We start from the raw sequence: 17,436 nt of genomic DNA on the forward strand, positions 1-17,436 counted from the left end.
CCTAGTCCCGTCATTTACTGCTTACCACGCCAAATTATGTTACGGCAAGGCTTGCCCGGATCGGAACACACTTGGATTGGTTAATAAGACACAAGGATCCGAAGACGTGAAAGCAAGGCTGTCTATCACCATTGTGGGGGGCTCAGCACAACATCGCTTGGCCATGCCGTTGAGAACCCCAAACAGCAATCAGGACAAGTCATCTACCTTCGGTATTTGGCTTTTAGTCTTGTGCGACCGATATCGTATCTGCCAACCCCCGCCGCAGTCCCCCTTTTCCATCCGACCTCGATGATCTCGAGTTCCTCGAGCACACATTTTAAACAGTCGGCCATCTGCCGAGACTCGTTGCGAAGTCTCCTCTTACTTGCTATCTTGCTGTACTCTTGTAGAAATGGCGCAATGGCGGGCAACCTTCCTATTGGGTTCTAGGATAGATGAAAGCTGTGTGCGCGGCACAAACACCAGTCATACACGTGCTGTATAAAACTGACTGTCTTGCACCTCGTTTGTGATTGTCAGGTTGTAACTGCAGAACAACTTATTAGTCACTTGCAAACATGGCCTCTTCTTCTAAAGAGTCTGTACCAGGAGACAAATGGTGGCAATGGAGATGGTTCTCTTCTGAAGATACAAAGGAAGAAAGACGCTTGATCACAAAGATTGATCTCCTCTTGGTACCTTACTCGGTCCTCGGTATGTTTCGGCGTGACAAAAGCCCGAGTCCTCCAACTGATGCACTATCCATCAAGGGTATTGGGTCAAGTATATTGATCAATCAAACCTGAACAATGCATACGTTGCGGGATTGAAGGAAGACCTTCGCTTCTACGGGAACGAACTCGTCCAGCTCCAGACCTTGTTCACCCTAGGATCGGTGCTAGGCCAGATTCCCTTCCTGTAGGACCCAAGCTCGCAATCTTACCAGACCTTTACTAACTAAAGATCAAGTTTCATCATGACATATGTCCCCATCCAGTACCTCATTCCGATCTGCGACGTTATGTGGGGTATATTCACGCTGCTCCAATACCGTGTCAACTCCTATGCCGAGTTGGCTGCTTACAGATTCATGGTCGGCTGGTTTGAAGCTGCGTTTTTCCCAGCGATGCATTACGTCTTTGGTACACTGACTCTATCACTTTATGACAACTCATCGCTAACGAGCCGTTAGGCTCCTGGTATCGAGGCCACGAGATTGCTCGACGTGGAGGTATCTTCTACACTGGTCTGGGCGCTGGTACTCTAACCGCCGGTCTCATCCAAGCCGGAGCATCTAGCTCACTAGAGGGTGTTCGTGGTTGGTGCATCATATTGTCAGTTAGAACGAACCCTGTCTAACTGATTCCATTTTACAGGCATGGAAGGCTGGCGCTGGATGTACGTAATCTGTGCCTTGATCACAATCCCCGTCGGCACCCTCGGTTTCTTTGTCATCCCTGGCACCGTCGACCAACCCAACAAATGGTGCGTCAACGAGAAAGACGTTGTAATCGCTCGCGAACGCCTAGAAAAGCACGGCCATGTAGTACACGGAAAGATGAAATTCGGCCACATCACCCGAACCCTTCTCGGTTTCAGATTCTGGCTCGTCATTACGACCGACGTCCTATTCTGGAACGCAGGTATTCATAAGACCACCGGTTCTTACCTGCTCTGGATTAAAAGTCTTGGTCGGTACAGCGCGGCGAAGATTAACGAAATGGGAACCATTGCGCCTGCGCTAGGAATAGCGTACACACTGATTGCTTGTTTCGCCTCGGATATGTTTCTCGGCCCAGCGTGGGCAATTACGATTTGCTCGGCTCTTAATGCAATGGGTCTCATCTTCCTGACCATATGGACGGTCCCTGAAGGTGGGCTATGGTTCGGATTTGCCACCATGTACTGGTCAAATGCTCTGTCTTCCGTCTTTCACGGCTGGGTCAATAACTTGCTGCGGGACAGTCCTGAGGAGCGCAGTTTCACTCTCGTGCTCATTAATCTGCTATCGCAAAGCTCCACTGCCTGGACACCTTTGCTTACATTTCCCACAGTGGAGGCTCCAAGGTATAGGAAAGGCTTTTCATTTTGTCTCGGATGTGCGATTGCGTTGATCGTGTTCACCTGGATCATGTACTATTACTTGAAGATGGACAAACGTAAAGTCACAGGCTCTGCAGATGAGGAGACGAGCAGTGGTGTGATAACCTCAATGGCGGGCGATGGAAAGAACGGCGATGATCGCATCGTTGAGGTCAAAAACGTTAGACAGGGCGAGAAGGGTAACCAAGCAGACGGCGATGGAATTTTGATGCTTTGATCCGATGAGCGGATGATCACTGAACAATAATTACTGGTCTGTTCACTACTATATTCGGCGAAATCCCGAGAACCTCGATTGGACGATGCAGAGACACAACATTCCACTTTTATGGAGTGCTTAGTTATCTTGAGGGACGGATGGTACATGGTAAACGAAAAGGCTTACGATCAGAATAGTATGAGGGTTTATTTACAATAGTAAATTGCTGGTGAAGGCTCTATATCCTCACTCTGTCCACTTAAGCTAACGCACGACAAGAAATCATTCCGTCCGTGTAAAGAATTGCTGATTAATGCCGCTTTATACACGATACTACATAGGAAGCTACTGATACGCTCAACGCGAGCAATTTGATTCATGACGCCACATCCCACTGTGCCGAATCAGTATCCTTGGTTATGCTTAACCCAATATGCTACCTATCTCTGCCCTTGTTTTCCAAGCTTCGGCCATATTCTCGCGCTTAGAATGTACCAAGGATCGCGTGTAGTAACCACCTAGATATCGTGCGCTCAGTTGAGGCTTTCCAGATAAGCAGCGTAGTCCCACTTCTTGCCATCTCTCCAGAACCCTTCTACAACAGGTGGTCGAGGCGTCTTACCCTCTACGGAAACCTCGTTGAGCCAACTCCAGTACGTAGTTGACTTCCAACCCTCGGCTTTCCACTCATTGATGTCTTCATTGGGCTGCTTGTTGAAGACGGGGAGAACATCTAGCAGACTTGCATCGTGAGCAATGCAAACCATGACGTTGTCCTTGACATCTAATTCCCTCATCTTTGACACCGAATCTATCGCCAGACTGAGGTCCGTGTAGACTGGATGCTTTGCGTGGCGGGGGAGCTGGTACCACGGCGTAGTACGAGCTGAGTTCCCGTCTTCCGCGTTTGGATGATGTGGCGTAAAGTGCGAGCAAGGACAAGCTGCCTTTGAGGACCAGTCCAAGCGTCTCGTAATAGCCGAAGCCGGGATACCTTCTGGAAACGGAGTGTCTTTGGTTGGGCGAAAGACACCTGTGAAGTGGCAGATATCGCCGCCGAGGAACACAAAAGTTGCTCCGCCGGAAGCCGATGAGGGTTTGGTTCTCGCAAGGGCGCAGATGTGTTCTGGTTGGTGCCCAGGGGCTTCGAGGAGGTAGAGAGAACCGTCGCCAAAAAAGTCTTGTGCTTTGAACTTGCCCACCATGAGCCCGCCGCCAAAATCTGCCTCTCTCAGTAACCGGCCTTCGAACTCAGAGACTGCCTGAGGGTCGTCTGGCCCCCCCGGTCGTCCCTTCGACGAGAAGTATCCCGGGCCTGTGACTAAGGTTGTCGACTTTGGGAAAACGGAAACATCTCCTCTGTGGTCAAAATGTGCATGAGACCAGATGCAGAAATCTCCAATATTTGTAAGTAAGAAGTGTTGCTATTATCTCATGAGCTCTTACCGATACTCTCGGGCTCAACGCCTCCATCTTGCAAGATCTCGTCGATTCCCTTTTCGACCCTGATCCCGAAGATGACGCTTTCGGGACCCAAGACCCCTTGCTGAGCGGCTTTCGGCAGATTCCAATAGTCTTTGCGGACACCGAGATCAAACATGGCTTTCTTGCCGAGTTTCTCGTTTTCGACAAGGAAAGCTAAGGAGCAGAAGTTTATGACTTCGTGGCCTGGCATTACCGGCTGCACAAACGACTCGGCCGTGCCGACCATCGCGGTCGTTGTGTCAATAAGTTTAACACGCACAACGCTGTCTGATTCTGGTATGTTGGTCATTTTTGAGACTTGTGCTTTGTTCTCTTGAATTAGACGAGATGATTCCTGTAGAGTAGAGGAAGGAGGGATTGTTTCATTATCTATGAACTTGGGAGGGGTGCAACGTCATCACTGGGAAAACCATGTCAGAAAGGTGGCACGGCCATGCATAAGGCATATGCGGGTCAAGCCACAAGCCAACCCGCTACGGCAGACAGCACAGCTCAGCTCAGCCACTGGAAGGGACGAAGGTTTATTTGTTGATGCTGTAATGCTAAATGGGGTCGAGCACTTCAAGCCCATCTAGAAACACCCGCACGCCCGCCAAATGCTCTAGTTAAGCAGGATATCATACCCATCTCCTTCAATACGAACCTCTTCGCTGCCCAGGCCATACTTGCGTCGAACCAATTCAAAAATGATCAATCCAGCACTTGTACTGGGAACCTGGCGGATCGTGTTCCACCAGAAGCCACGCCAAAGCCATTTCCTCACACTCAGTCCTTCCTTTGCAGCCTCAGCACAACATTCCGACCACGTCTCCTTGTATGCTCGGTAGTAGGCCCTAAACATCCTCCATTCATCTCGTCGCTGGCCCGGGTTCGCCCCACGGAATTCTCTTAGCTTAGCCGCCTTGGCGTCTAATTCTTCTAGGCGATCCCAGTGTTCAACTTGCACGTGTGTCAACGGATGGAGTACAATCTGCTGGGCAAACGAAGCGCTAAGACCACCGAGCAGCAGAAACAACGGCTCGATGGCATAGTGAGGCCGGATGATCAGTGGCTGCTTATCGTCCTCGTCGGATGTGTCTTTCTTGGGCGGTCGCTTCCTGGCTAAAAAGTCGACGATATGCTCTTCCAGTCCACCGTAATACCAGGAGACGAAGCGGTGGTATCCTTGAGCCTTCACATACTCGAAGACACTGAAGAATATCGCGGCACCAAAACTATCCTTCATAAGGGACAGGCCCCAGCCAGCAAATATGCCGCGCATGCCTATCTCTCGTAGTTTCTCGGCGCTGAAAGCCCACATGCTTCTCGGTTTCCCACCCTCGGCAGTAATAAGATCACGATGGTCATATCTGGCTTGAATTGCGTCCAAGGGTGCTGCAATGAAACTTTGAAGACTTCCAGCGAGGAGCCCGGCGGTGAAGGTCTGCGTCGGATGTGGCGGTGGGTAGACGGTCTTTCTCGACTTTCCACTTTCCTCATGCAAGTTGCCGAGGATTGTGAGGTAGCTGGTGTACAGTACAGCACCAACACCCACATTTGCAATAAGCGGCGGAAGAACTTGGTTAGGCAGAACGCTCCATCCATGTTGCTTCACGGCGGAGGTGAGCACGCCGGGGGTAGTGCCCCGCAGATAGAACCATGCCTGGTGGAGAGTCGCCCGCAACCTAGACGATGGCTCTCTTGCAGCAGCCTGTGCGAGTGCGTCGATCTGGGCCTGATGCACACTGCGTGCGTAGGCGAGGTAGTCGACACGGGTCCGGAAGAATGCTTTTACCGGGGCTCGGAAGTAGAATGCGATGGCCTGGGCGCTCAAGGCACGCACTCCGGCGGCAGAGGCAGCTGTTGCGGCGTTGCTGCGCGGGTTCTTGTCCGGAAACTCTGTTCCAGGCGGAAGAACGGGAAGTACGCCGGTGTACGGATCGTAATCTGCAGTGTCGTCATCACGACGTCGCGTCATTGTTTGTTGCTGCTCATCGTCCCCCACAGGTGAAGCTGTCTTGAGTAAGGTTTATTAGATGGGTAAAACTTGGCGTCGGTTGAGGCCGGCTCACCGGTCTTCGATACGATGACTAAGCAAGTGACGTCGACTCTCTCTGCCGGTTGTCTCCACAAGTCCAGCGATAACTGTACCTCACTCATGGGCAGTAGATTTCTGTACTTATGATCTTCGTGCCCATCTTTTGGCAGTCGTCGTGCAACTTCAGCGCTCCGGAAACACCATCTGATGTTGCACCTTGTAATTCTCTAATTTCTCTGCTACTTTCTTATTCTTTTATTTTCTCTCTACAGAGCTCAACCATGAATGGTGAGGCTTCCACCCTTGGACACGGCGACTCGTCAAGCAAGAGACAACTACCTTGCTTTAATCTCTAAACAATTTACTGCAGAGATACATCGCTGTGTCTGCATTTAGGCCATATAAACTTTCAATTTTACTCTGGTACCGCATCACGAATTCGTTTAAAGAACCTATCACCAACAATGCTCATGGCTGGCTCTGACTAGGTGCATGTATCTGACTAATCCCCGAGAGGCTGACGAAAGCTTCAGACTTTTTCAAAGAGCCAATCTGCCTGGTGGCAGACAAATATTGAGAATATATCGTAATAGGTCTCTTTGCTGATATCCGGTTATGTTAGCTGTGTGAGTTGAGCAATTATTGTGCGGTGAGAGGATAAGAGCACGGAATGTAAACATTGGTTTGTTCGCGTAAAAAAGTGAAAGTTTACTCATATAGCTCGTCTACTTATGGGCTTTGTTACTATTGTGACAGGGAATCAAGAAAGTGAGACGAGTGATCCAGTGTGTTTTTGTATAAGAAATGAAATATAAGAGAACGGCGCTTAAGGTAGCACCGGAATGCCCACCAAGACACACGATGCGTCAAAGGCTAACCCTGGGGCTAGGTCTGTGGCTGTCTGGTCCTGAAATCCAATGCGGTTGACGTTGCTGCCATCAACTTGATAGTTAGGCCAGCTTTGGTTGCCGTTGAACTGAAGGAGACCGGAGGTTGGGTTCTTGGCGAAAGCAGCCCAGGCACCACGGAGGTATCTCCCAACCTCTATTTGCTGCGGCGTGCTGACGATCGGCGACTGTGGCGACGTATCGAATAAGACAGGAAGCTAACAGACATTAGAATGCTAGGTCTCGACATTCGTTTTTGAAATAAACGAAACAAAGATGAGAATCGTTACTGACCTCCGAGGTGTGCCATGCGCCACTTTGCGGTGAGGTGGTGATGATCAAATTGGAAAAGTTACCAAAGTAACGGTAACGCCACGTTGGGAGGCCGGCGGCAGCCGCTCGTGTCGCCCTCCTCGCTGCAGGACATTCGAAGCCAATAAGGTTGAACCCGGTCCAAAACGCATCGTCGAGTTCCGGAGCACCAAGCTTAAATAGGCCAGCCTCGTTGTCATCGTTGCCGACGATGTATCCTCCATTTGCAGAAGTTCGCATGCTGTAGTCAGCGAAAACGAGGGTATCGTCCACGACCGGTGCAAAGAAGGTTCCACCTGGGGTGCCAGTACCGCTCGCGGCTACACCATTGAGGATTTCTGCCGGGGTCTTGGAGAGCATGCAGTTGTTGACAGCCGTGGGATCGGTCTGGCAATTGCCACAGCCAACTGCAGAAGTAATGTTGAACCACTTCGCGTTGACGGTTTGATTGGTAAAGATGCCGAATCCGTTGGCAGTCCCACTCATGGCTATGAACCCATTGGCAATAGGGTCAGAAGCGAACGCGTACGAGTAGTAGTCGACCAAGGAGCCTCCAGCAGACTGGCCAAAGAGGGTGATTCTGTTGACGTCGCCGCCGAAATTCTCGATGTTGTCACGAACCCATTGCACACCCATACGAAAATCAAGAAGTCCAAGGTTCGGGGCAGAGTTGGGGTTGCCGGGGAATCCAAAGATGTTGAGACGATAGCTAGTTAACCCACGTCAGCAGTGTCGATTTACCTTCTTCGTCGTACATGGAGACCTACTTCATAGACACCAGAACAACATCATTCTGGTCCGCCATGAACTTTCCGTTGTTTGCTGGGACGCGAGAACTGCCTGTAAACTTGGTCAGTCTACGATGGCTTATATGGAGTCCAGATAATGGCATGCCTACCTGTTGTAAATGCGCCACCGTGAATCCATACTAGTACGGCCTTCTTGGATTCACCCTCCTGAGGCTTAGTCCAGACATTCAATGTCAGACAGTCCTCGCTCTGTGAGCCAGTGTCGGCAAGCACCGAGAGTACTGATGCGGCAGAATTGGGGACCCCGAGGTTTGCAAAACCCTTGGGGACCGTAATATTGCTGGCGTTAATGGTCGGCTGCATGCATTGGTGTCCCTGGTTCAGACGCTATTAGCATTTGCATTGCGTGTTTTCTCTACTTGATGAAGGCAAGAACTTCCACGCTGGGCCCCAAAAGTAGATAAAGTCTGACTTACAAAAGAGGAGCCGTTGATGGTTGAGGATCCAGTGAACTTCACGGGAGGCTGGAAGCGCAGCGCACCTATGGGCGGTTGAGCATAAGGAATGCCCAAGTATTCTGATACCTGATGATATTCATGTTAGTGAAGATTCGGTTCGCAGGTAGCCAGATACTAACTTGAACAGCGCCGGTTGCAGCGTGCCCCTGAATGAGTCCGCTAGTGGTTTGAACTGACTGGCCGACGGTCCAAGGAAGGGGGGTGGCAACGATAAAGCTTGGCGTAGAAGCCACAATCCCCAGGACATTGATTATGGTGTTTTGTGCCCTCATGGCGAAGTTCACGGGAGGCCAGTTAGACCAAGAGACTGAGAACCTGGGGCAGATTTGGAAAAGACGGGAACCGGAAGAAGGGGTCGGGGGCCCTGCAGACTATCTGGTGGGTAGTAGGGCGGGTTTTGAGGCAGACAGTCACAGTCTTGGGTTCAGAGGAGGTCTGACGCTCACTCTGTGTCTAGTGAAACGTGGAATTAGTGAGAATATACTGCAATGTAGTGGGGCCCAGGTCGCAAGACCGAGCGTTGAATGAGTCGTTTTTGCTGCAGGATAGATAGGACTGGCATTTCTGCTGCGGGTAGTACTGTACTTTGAAAAGAAGATGCAACTAATGCAGATATGAGAAGGATGCAATACATCTAGACTATGACCACGGACCACTCATGCATGTCCTTCACTGGAAGCGAAATATATCAAGGTACATGGTAAAGTGCCAAGACAATTCTCCCCTCCAACAATGCTAATCTCCCATTATGTCCAACTGATGGAGGAGTTGCGAGAATTCTTGATTCTGACGCGGATCACCGTGACTTCTAGACACTCTAGTAGGGGCCGATAACCGACGAAGGAGTAGGTCGCTTTAGGTTTTGTAGACAGAATAGTCCGAGCTCGTGACGTCTGGACTGAACACCGTATAGCCCAGTGATCACGGCTGAGCAGGTGTCGCCTCCGGGTGCTGCAGAACCCGTCAGCCATGGAAGAGCGCCTGGCGTATGGTTGAGCTCGGACAGTACATAGATGCAGGGGCAATGGTTATCGAGATGTGCAGTGGAAGCATCAAAGGTTACGACTTCTGATGACCCTGAGAGCCCTGTGCACTTTGAAGATGCACGGAGGGTCCCGTTTCTCCTCACCTTGCTCTCCGGTCTTCGCTTGGCTGACCAGCTCACTTTTCTGGTGGCCCCTGCCAAGATGAAAGGTGTGTGCACAAGCCCAGAATGGATGAGATGGATCTGGCGAACGAAACGAGCCACTGTGAATGCTATATGCACAAGACACCTGCAAAATGCTTTACGTTATAAACCTTTCCGGAGACAGCGATGATGATGACTAACCAGTTGCAGACATGTGTTGTACCGGCGCCTTCACAGTCAATAACCCTTGGCGAGAACGGGGATCTTGATTCTTTGGTGCACTTTAAACGTTGGCCTATCATCGAGATGTCAATTCAGCTCAGCCTGAGTTGCTAGGCCAGGGAAAATGCTCTAACAGGCGCTGTGCCCACACGGCACTTCTGCAGGTAGACATTTATTTCCTTTCGTAGCAGTCTTTCGTTTGAGTCCGAGGGAGCCAGCCGCGATGATGCGGTCTTCTGATTAATTAGCTATATCTCGCCATCGACGTTGCTTTGCGCAGACGAGGTAATGTGAACCTGGCCGTATCATGACAAGGAGTATGATCCGGCCCGAACCGAATCCATGGGTAACAACGTGTGAATTTGTGATGTCCTTTCCGGCGGGAGGCAAAATATTCCAGGATGCGAGGTCTTGGCTCCGTGCGACATGTTCGGCTTCGGCTTCGCACCGACTTCGGCTACAATGACTCATTGGAGCCGAAGGAAGTGCGGATACGGACATGATGAGCCGTGTTTTGGAAAGTCTCAGTCAGTCTTCCCGAGAGACGGTCTCGTCTCGCCTTCACCTCGGTACCGCCTCGTTTCGGCCCGTTCATGCTCTGGGAATCCATCAGAGGGATTCGACTCCTCGGGAATGGTCCGGCTTGGTCGCACAGGGGCGATATGTGAGAAATCGATCTCGGCGTCTCGGCTGACATGTCGTGCGACGCATGAACCGATGCTGGGAAACGAGTCCTGCAAGATGCGTAGTCCCGGGATTCAACGGTTGGCCGCACCTGTGCAACGCAATCTCGGTGGTTTAATGGATTTGTTATCACAGAAAGCCCTGACGTTATGAAGGATATGATGTATCTGAATATCTGTGTATGATGTCCTGGAATCTCTCCAATAAGAAACTGTCATTGGTTGCATTCCCAGTTTCGCGTAGGATGCAATTGGTCAATGATGGAAAGCTAGGTAGCTTCCAACAGAACAAATCTTGGTGCAACGTAGCGGCATCCGGGACCCCCGCCCGGGATCGGAGGTCCGTCCCATATGCACAGATTCACCACCCTGCGGGAACGGAGCTGGGGGGGGGGTTGGTTGTGTTTCGCTCTTTTCTTCAGCGGACTCGAGCCGAGCGCGAGAATGGCTCCAATTCAACGCCCCCCTTCTAGCGCCCAGTCTAACGAGGTACGCTTTCCACCGTCTTACGCATACCCGCCCGCTATTGCGTGATTGGCTTTTTTCCAGACTTTTCTCCTCTTCGTTATCTCCCGTGGCCAGGAGTAAAACCGTTTGCAAGCGAGCCTAGAGAACAATAGTAACACGCATGGCGGCAGGACGAGAGACGACGGCGCTGATGTTCGGGGTTGGCCAGAGTCACGAGCCCGGGGGAAACTGACTTGCCAGCACGCAAAATGACGGGAATGTGACCGCCGGAACAAGCGGTGGACGGTGCCATCCATGGCCCGAGGTGGACCATGGACTTACTAACCTATCTATCCTCTGCATGCTGAAAGGGTCCTATGGGAAAGGGAAGCCACCGAAAACCCTTTAGGTTCCCCCCTCCCTTCTGGCCAGGGTCTTCGCGAAACAAAGGCGAAGTCCCGTTTCCTGCATGCATGCCGACTCCTCCCTTTTCCTTTTTTCTTCTCAACTTCCTCCATCATCACCCAGCCCTTTACTCATGATAGTACATTCTGTACATATCCCCCATGTCATTGAGCTCTATTTCTTCTTGATTAGCCAAAAAGCCGCGTGTGTGGGAGAATCAGGAGGGCGCCTCGGGACTTGTCGTTGAACTTCGTCCCGTCTCGCTCTTAGCCGCTTTCTATTCAACTGAAGCAAGTCTCACCTGGTCGACAAAAGTTTTGCATTTGACTCCTTCTACATAAACTCTTTCTTCGATTACGACAAACACCCCAGAGATCACGGCGACTTATCCGCGAGCACCACCCTCTCCTACCCCGAGCCGAAGACCTCCCTTTTCTGCGCAATCCTCATCCAATAATGGTGCCGTGGGCAAGGTCCAAGCCGTCGCCATCAGCCGACGGCCAGCGTGCCCGGGGGGACGAGCGCACGCCTCTCCTCCAGGTCGATGAACCTTCGACTCCACTCCCCATCACCCCGCAGGACGAAGACGCCATCTCGCCCAATGAGTTTGACTTCCTCCTCTCGCGGTCCCTCCCCACCTCCGGCCCCTTCTTGGAGCCAGAGTCGACCGTGAACCCCCTCCTCCGGGGTCCGCGCCGCTACAGCACCTCCTCCAAGACCCGCCGGTCCTCCCTCGCCAGCCGCACCGACCGCGAGGCCGGCGCCGGCGCCGGCGTTGACTCCGACTCCGACCGGGACTCGGGCGCCGTCTCTATAAGTGGCAGCAGCACCACCGCGTCCACCCCCTACCTGAACGGCATCACCCCCTCGCGCTTTTGGTTCATCTTCGCCGAGATCCTGCTGACCTACTTCATCGCCTGCTTCGACGGTACCATCATGGCCTCCTCGCATCCCGTCATCACCTCCTACTTCCACGCCTCCAATAGCGCCTCGTGGCTGTCCACCGCCTTCCTGCTCACCTCGTCCGCCTTTCAACCGCTGCTGGGCCGCCTTTCCGACAGCATCGGCCGCAAGCCGCCCTACGTCGCCACCATGGTCATCTTCGCCGCCGCCACCATGTGGTGCGCCCTCGCGCAGAGTATGACGAGCTTCATCCTCGCCAGGGCACTGTGCGGCCTCGGCGCGGGCGGCATGATGACGCTGGGGAGCATCATCATTAGTGACCTGGTTCCCATCGAGTGAGTTTGTCCCTCGTTCTCGTCGCTTTGCATGTCGAATGAGACAGGAGCGCCTCTTGTCGCAAAATTCTTTTACGCGACAGCTGCATCAAATCGAGGCTGACCGCGAGGTAGAAACCGCGGCGCGTACCAGTCCTACGTTAACATGATCTACGGTGTCGGCTCCGCCCTCGGGGCGGCTCTGGGCGGCGCCATGGCCGACCACCTCGGCTGGCGCTGGGAGTTCGGCATCCAGGTGCCCCCCCTGATCATCTGCTGCTTCATCGCCGTCATCGCCGTCCCCAGCGACCTGGGGCTCGCGGGGAAGCGGGAGACCTTTGTCGAGGCCCTCAGAGCCTTCGACTTCAAAGGCTCGATCCTCCTGACAACGTCCATCACCTTTTTCGTTCTCGGCCTTGTAAGTCTTCTTTTCCTCGCTGAGCAGCGGCCCTCCCCGAGACCTAACGTATTCTGCCTCGATATAGAACTTGGGAGGAAACATCCTGCCGTGTAAGTGAACCCATGGCGCGGTCCGTATTGACCCCCAGGATCGGTAGCTAACTATGTAACAGGGTCCCACCCCCTCGTGGTCGCCTCGCTCGTCATCTTCAGCATCTGCTTCCCTGTGTTCCTCTACGTCGAGTCCTACGTCAGCCGCCCGATCATGCCTCTCTATCTAGTCCGCCGCTCGCCGCGCATGAATATTATCTTCTCCAATTTCTTCGCGGCTCTCCTGAGTAACGCCATCCTCTTCAACATGTAGGTTCCGCAGCCGGCTCCCCCCAACCATGTTCTAACACGCGTCAGCCCCCTCTTCTTCCAGGCCGTCCTCCTCACGACGGCAACCGCTTCCGGCCTGCGCCTCGTCCTCCCGTCGCTCGTCTCCTCCTGCGTCGGCGCCGCAACGGGCTTCCTCATAACTTATACCCGCCGCCTCAAGTGGCCCCCGGTCTCCGGTGCCGTCTGCCTCTTCGTTGGCACCCTCATCCTCGCCCTCCTGCGCCGCGGCTGGCCTTCGTGGGTTTACCTTTTCTGTCTCGTGCCCTCCTCCATCGGCCAGGGCTTCCAATTCCCGGGCTCCTTCATGGCCGTCCTGGCGGCGAGCGAGCAGCGGGAGCAGGCCGTCGTCACGAGCACCCTCATCCTCTGGCGCTCGCTTGGCATGGTGCTCGGTGTCGCCAGCAGCAGTCTCGTCGTGCAGAACGCCCTGTTGGGGTACCTCGACAAGTACGTCCAGGGGCCCGAGAAGGACGAGGTGATCCGCAAGGTAAGGGAGAGTGTCGAGTCCATCGTGAAGCTGCCCGAGCTGTACCGCGAGCAGGTCGTTATGAGCTACGAGGCGGCGCTGCGGACGACGTTCTTGTGCTGCACAGTGATAGCGTTCCTGTCGGTCTGCCTGCTGGTTCCCATCAAGTTGCCCAGACTTGGCACTAGGAAGTAGAGGGGCGGGTGCGGCATCGAGTACCGTTGACAATAACGCGAAAAACCCAATCGTTCCTTGTGGTGGTATATAGCATCTAGCAGAGCGTTCTGGAAGCACATCATACAGCTTTCAATTTGCCTGGTCCAGGCCGTAGCCCCTTCCTACCTTTCATCGTCCCATAGTAATACAAATTTTCAGTCGCGCCCGTTGACGCTGTTAGCTCGCAGGGCGTCCAGCTCATCCCTCGTCTTGCGATACAGTTCTTGCGCCTCACGTTCCCTTCTACTGACGTATCCGACTTCGTCTCTCAATGCGCCCAGGCGTCGTTGTATCGCAACCTCTTCCGAGATAGCAAGCGTCTTGAAACCGCTAAGAGCGTTGTTCGCCTTCTCAAGCGCCTCGGCGGCCTCGCCAATCTTGTCTTTTAACATCTTCTGTCGCTTCTGATATCCACCCAAATACACGCCCAAGGTCTTCTCAAGCTTGATGCCTTCCTCTGCGGTGGTGGCGATTAAGTCCTGCATAGACTGTGATGATGTTAGTAACTAAAATGCGAAAAGTCGAGGGGGGGTGAAACACATACGTCGAAGGCTTCTTTCATGGCTGCCTCCTCCTCCTCTTCGTCATCACCATAACATCCCAAACCGAGGAGCAGAGAATCCTTGCCACGGCCCTCAAAGGACGCCTGAATCTCAGCAAAAGAGGGCTTCGGCCTTGTCTCTGACAAAATCTGAAGACGCGCCTCGGCAAGCTCATCGTCGGCGATGGTGTCCAAGCGAGGAGGGACCCCACTGACCTTTGAGCCGGGCAAGGGGTACTTGATCGCATCGTTGGCGACCAGGGCGGCAGCTTCTCTAGCAATAAGAAGTTGGGCGGTATCCTGAATTGTCTCTGCAGTTGACAGCAGGGCAGACACGTCGACTTTGACTGGTCGAGGCAATTGTCTTTGCATGACTTGTGTCCGTCTCCGAGCCTCCAAAGCCTCCTGCGCCGCCCTAAACTCCTGTTCCCGGCGATCCCTTTCACCAGCGTCTTCAATAAGCATGTCCTCGCCGGCAGCGGCCTCTCTTTGGTCTTCAGGAAGCTCGAGCTCCCACTCACTGTCCTTGGGCTTGGGCAAAGACGCCAGGCCTTGCTTCAGCTGGCTGCGCAACGCCAACTCTCGCGTTTTAATGTCTTGGGGTGTTGCTGAGACAAGGGCCTGGCTACCGTCGGCGTTCAATGAAAAACTGTCTCGGGGCGTCCTCATCGGAGTCTGTCCAGCTCGCGCGGGAGTTTGGCCGACGCCGTTGGCACGCATTGGAGTCGCCAGGGGGTTTGGTGTTGCGACGACTTGCTTGCGAGGCGCAACACCGTCAAATCCTGTGGATTCGGATCCTTCGTGAAGAGGGGTGTTCTCTCCGCCCAGCAGCGAGGACTGAGTGTTAGTCAAGGCTCTAATGTTGCGGATTTCATTGGCAATGTGATCTTCTTGCGCCGGGGCTCGGGGTGTTCGGATGGGTGCATTGTTGTTCAGGGTCGAGTACTCGCTGACCAGTCCCCGAGTCGCGTCATTTTCGGATTCGCGCGCCATCATGCTCGCCCTCTCACCCATCATGCCCATCTTGACAATTTCTTCCAATTCGCCCTCGCTCACCTGAGGAGCCGGAAGGTTCAGTGCTCTCCGCTTGCTGCTCTGCTCGGCCTCCCGGATCTTCTGCATCTGGCCAGCCTTTACGGCGGCTTGGAACGAAGCCGAGGGCGCGTCCTTCTCCTTCTTTCTTCTCTTGCTCTCGCCATCATCGTCGCCATCGCCCTTGCGCTTGCTCGCAAGTTGTTGTTTTCTTGGGTCGAAAGCCTGGCGCTGGTGCTCGTTGCGAACCTGTTCCTCTCCGGTGTCGTAGAAGCCCGGAGCAGCCTTCTTCTCGAAAGGTATGTCGGCATTGTAGTCCATTTGGCCCTTCTTGCGCGTGACGACTTTGATGTTGATGCCTGCCGTCTTGAGCTCACGCCGCTTCTGGAGGGCGGCCAAACGGCGCGACTCCTCTTGTTGACGTTCTCTAGCCTTTCTCTTTGCCTTCTTTCCCTGTGTATTGGCAAGACGCGCTCTCGCTTCGCTCAGCATTTCCTTTTCATCTTCGTCGAGATCGATCGTGTCGGGGCGCGCAGGCTTGCTCTCTGGATCCGGGTCGACTTCGCCGGGGCGTAATCTTCTTACGTCGTCGGCGCTTGGTGCCGAAGCCTCGCCACCTTCGATTCCAGTGAGGCCGAACTGGCCAGCCTCTCTAGCTTCGGCCTCGTCCAGGAGCTTTTGGTATCGTTCGAGACATTGGTTGGCGGTTCGTCCGACGGCAGGTGCAATAGTGCGCCACTGGGTGGGCATAAGCTTGGCGAGGTGAAGAAGCTTTTCATCTTCCTCCTTGCTCCATTCGGTCTTTTTGATACTCGGGTCCAGCCACTCATTCCATCTTGCCTTGCACTGCTTCGGGGTCTTGCGCGCGAGCAGCGATGAGACACGCGCCCACTGGTTCAGGCCGTACTTGGAGACGGAAGCCTTGAGGATTTCATCCTCAATGTTGGTCCAGACTCCTCCTTTGACGACACCCATTGTAGAGAAGCTGGCTGATGAAGTCGGGGCAGGTGTCGTGGATGTGGTCGTCAGAAATCCTCGTCGCGAGGGCGTTGGGCGGAGGAAATTGTGATGCGAGACCAATGTCAGGGATTTAGGTGCACAAGGCTGAGGATTAACGCGTCTTAGTAAGCATGGAAAACTGCTGTTGATTGGCTCCACATTGTCACCTTCTGCAGCAGCTCACCGAACTACACCGACATACTGCTCTCGGTCAAAGGTCTCGGTGAGGTGGGCAGAGGCAATCATAGGCCCCATGGTTTGGCTCGTACGTTCGAGTTCAGTTTTGGCCCAACGGCTTTCCTTTTTGGCAAAAGTCACCACTTCCTCAATCGATACACTGATACTAACTCGGGAGTCCAGCCGTGACTGTCATTTCGGAAACATGTGGGCTAGCCCTTTTACCTACTTGTTGAGCAGCAGCACGAGCAGAGATCAAAGTTATAGCTATGACCGCTACGACAGAAGGAGGGTGCATCGACATTGGCCGGGATTGACGCCCGCAGGCTTACTGAAGATTTGATAAGAACAAACGCAATAATCGAGTCATCGACACAAAGTCAACTCGGCTCGACAACCCCTCACTTCCATGTTGGGGTTGCCGAGGCACGGGTCACATCCCGCGCCCTCCGTATCGAAGGGAGGGAAAGGGTTCTATGATTATCACCCTTCCCTTTCCTCCCAAACTACATTCCTGGCCCATTCATTGCGAAGAGCTCTGGGCACTGCCTTTGCAATACGGCGTGGCCTCGGACCGCTCCTGCTGGGTGGTGTCTGTGTGGGAGATACCGACTCATGCTAACTAAGCTACATACTTGGTGGACGCGCCCGACCGACGTTCGGATCAGGCACCGCGGAAGGCGGCAGCAGGCGATCAAAACAGCAAAGTGTCATTGCGCAAGACACCATCCGACAATTAGAGGACGTGTCAAACAACGACAGCGCACCCTCGCGGAACACCAGGGGATATGCCGTCGGCTTGAAGATGGGACAATTCATCCCGTAGCAGTCGCACCTACTGTGAGCTACAACCTACAGGTAGGCAGCAGG

At 53.5% G+C, this 17,436-nt stretch overlaps 6 protein-coding genes across 6 annotated transcripts; 2 read left to right on the forward strand and 4 right to left on the reverse strand.

Moving 5' to 3' along the window:
• Nucleotides 1–560: 560 nt before the first annotated feature.
• Nucleotides 561–2,302, forward strand: GLRG_05825 (major facilitator superfamily transporter; the record flags this gene model as incomplete). The annotated part of the gene is made up of 5 exons (XM_008096510.1): nucleotides 561–696; nucleotides 753–900; nucleotides 952–1,124; nucleotides 1,175–1,300; nucleotides 1,359–2,302. 5 exons carry the CDS (start codon nucleotides 561–563, stop codon nucleotides 2,300–2,302), a joined length of 1,527 nt encoding a protein of 508 aa, XP_008094701.1.
• Nucleotides 2,303–2,817: 515 nt separating this feature from the next.
• On the reverse strand, nucleotides 2,818–4,058 carry GLRG_05826 (metallo-beta-lactamase superfamily protein; the record flags this gene model as incomplete). Its single annotated transcript, XM_008096511.1, has 2 exons — nucleotides 2,818–3,680; nucleotides 3,731–4,058. 2 exons carry the CDS (start codon nucleotides 4,056–4,058, stop codon nucleotides 2,818–2,820), a joined length of 1,191 nt encoding a protein of 396 aa, XP_008094702.1.
• A 312-nt stretch (nucleotides 4,059–4,370) lies between these two features.
• Nucleotides 4,371–5,726, reverse strand: GLRG_05827 (uncharacterized protein; the record flags this gene model as incomplete). Its single annotated transcript, XM_008096512.1, has 1 exon — nucleotides 4,371–5,726. One exon carries the CDS (start codon nucleotides 5,724–5,726, stop codon nucleotides 4,371–4,373), a length of 1,356 nt encoding a protein of 451 aa, XP_008094703.1.
• An 886-nt stretch (nucleotides 5,727–6,612) lies between these two features.
• On the reverse strand, nucleotides 6,613–8,524 carry GLRG_05828 (carboxylesterase; the record flags this gene model as incomplete). The annotated part of the gene is made up of 6 exons (XM_008096513.1): nucleotides 6,613–6,891; nucleotides 6,968–7,694; nucleotides 7,753–7,825; nucleotides 7,884–8,109; nucleotides 8,211–8,318; nucleotides 8,372–8,524. The coding sequence occupies 6 exons, from the start codon at nucleotides 8,522–8,524 to the stop codon at nucleotides 6,613–6,615; spliced, it is 1,566 nt and encodes a 521-aa protein (XP_008094704.1).
• Nucleotides 8,525–11,594: 3,070 nt separating this feature from the next.
• GLRG_05829 (major facilitator superfamily transporter) lies at nucleotides 11,595–13,796 on the forward strand (the record flags this gene model as incomplete). The annotated part of the gene is made up of 5 exons (XM_008096514.1): nucleotides 11,595–12,376; nucleotides 12,491–12,773; nucleotides 12,841–12,865; nucleotides 12,928–13,114; nucleotides 13,163–13,796. The coding sequence occupies 5 exons, from the start codon at nucleotides 11,595–11,597 to the stop codon at nucleotides 13,794–13,796; spliced, it is 1,911 nt and encodes a 636-aa protein (XP_008094705.1).
• A 176-nt stretch (nucleotides 13,797–13,972) lies between these two features.
• Nucleotides 13,973–16,365, reverse strand: GLRG_05830 (myb-like DNA-binding domain-containing protein; the record flags this gene model as incomplete). Its single annotated transcript, XM_008096515.1, has 2 exons — nucleotides 13,973–14,305; nucleotides 14,362–16,365. The coding sequence occupies 2 exons, from the start codon at nucleotides 16,363–16,365 to the stop codon at nucleotides 13,973–13,975; spliced, it is 2,337 nt and encodes a 778-aa protein (XP_008094706.1).
• Between the last annotated feature and the right edge of the window lie 1,071 nt (nucleotides 16,366–17,436).

The sequence above is a fragment of the Colletotrichum graminicola genome, assembly GCF_000149035.1.
Source record: "Colletotrichum graminicola M1.001 genomic scaffold supercont1.20, whole genome shotgun sequence".
NCBI classification, from domain to species: Eukaryota; Fungi; Ascomycota; class Sordariomycetes; order Glomerellales; family Glomerellaceae; genus Colletotrichum; species Colletotrichum graminicola.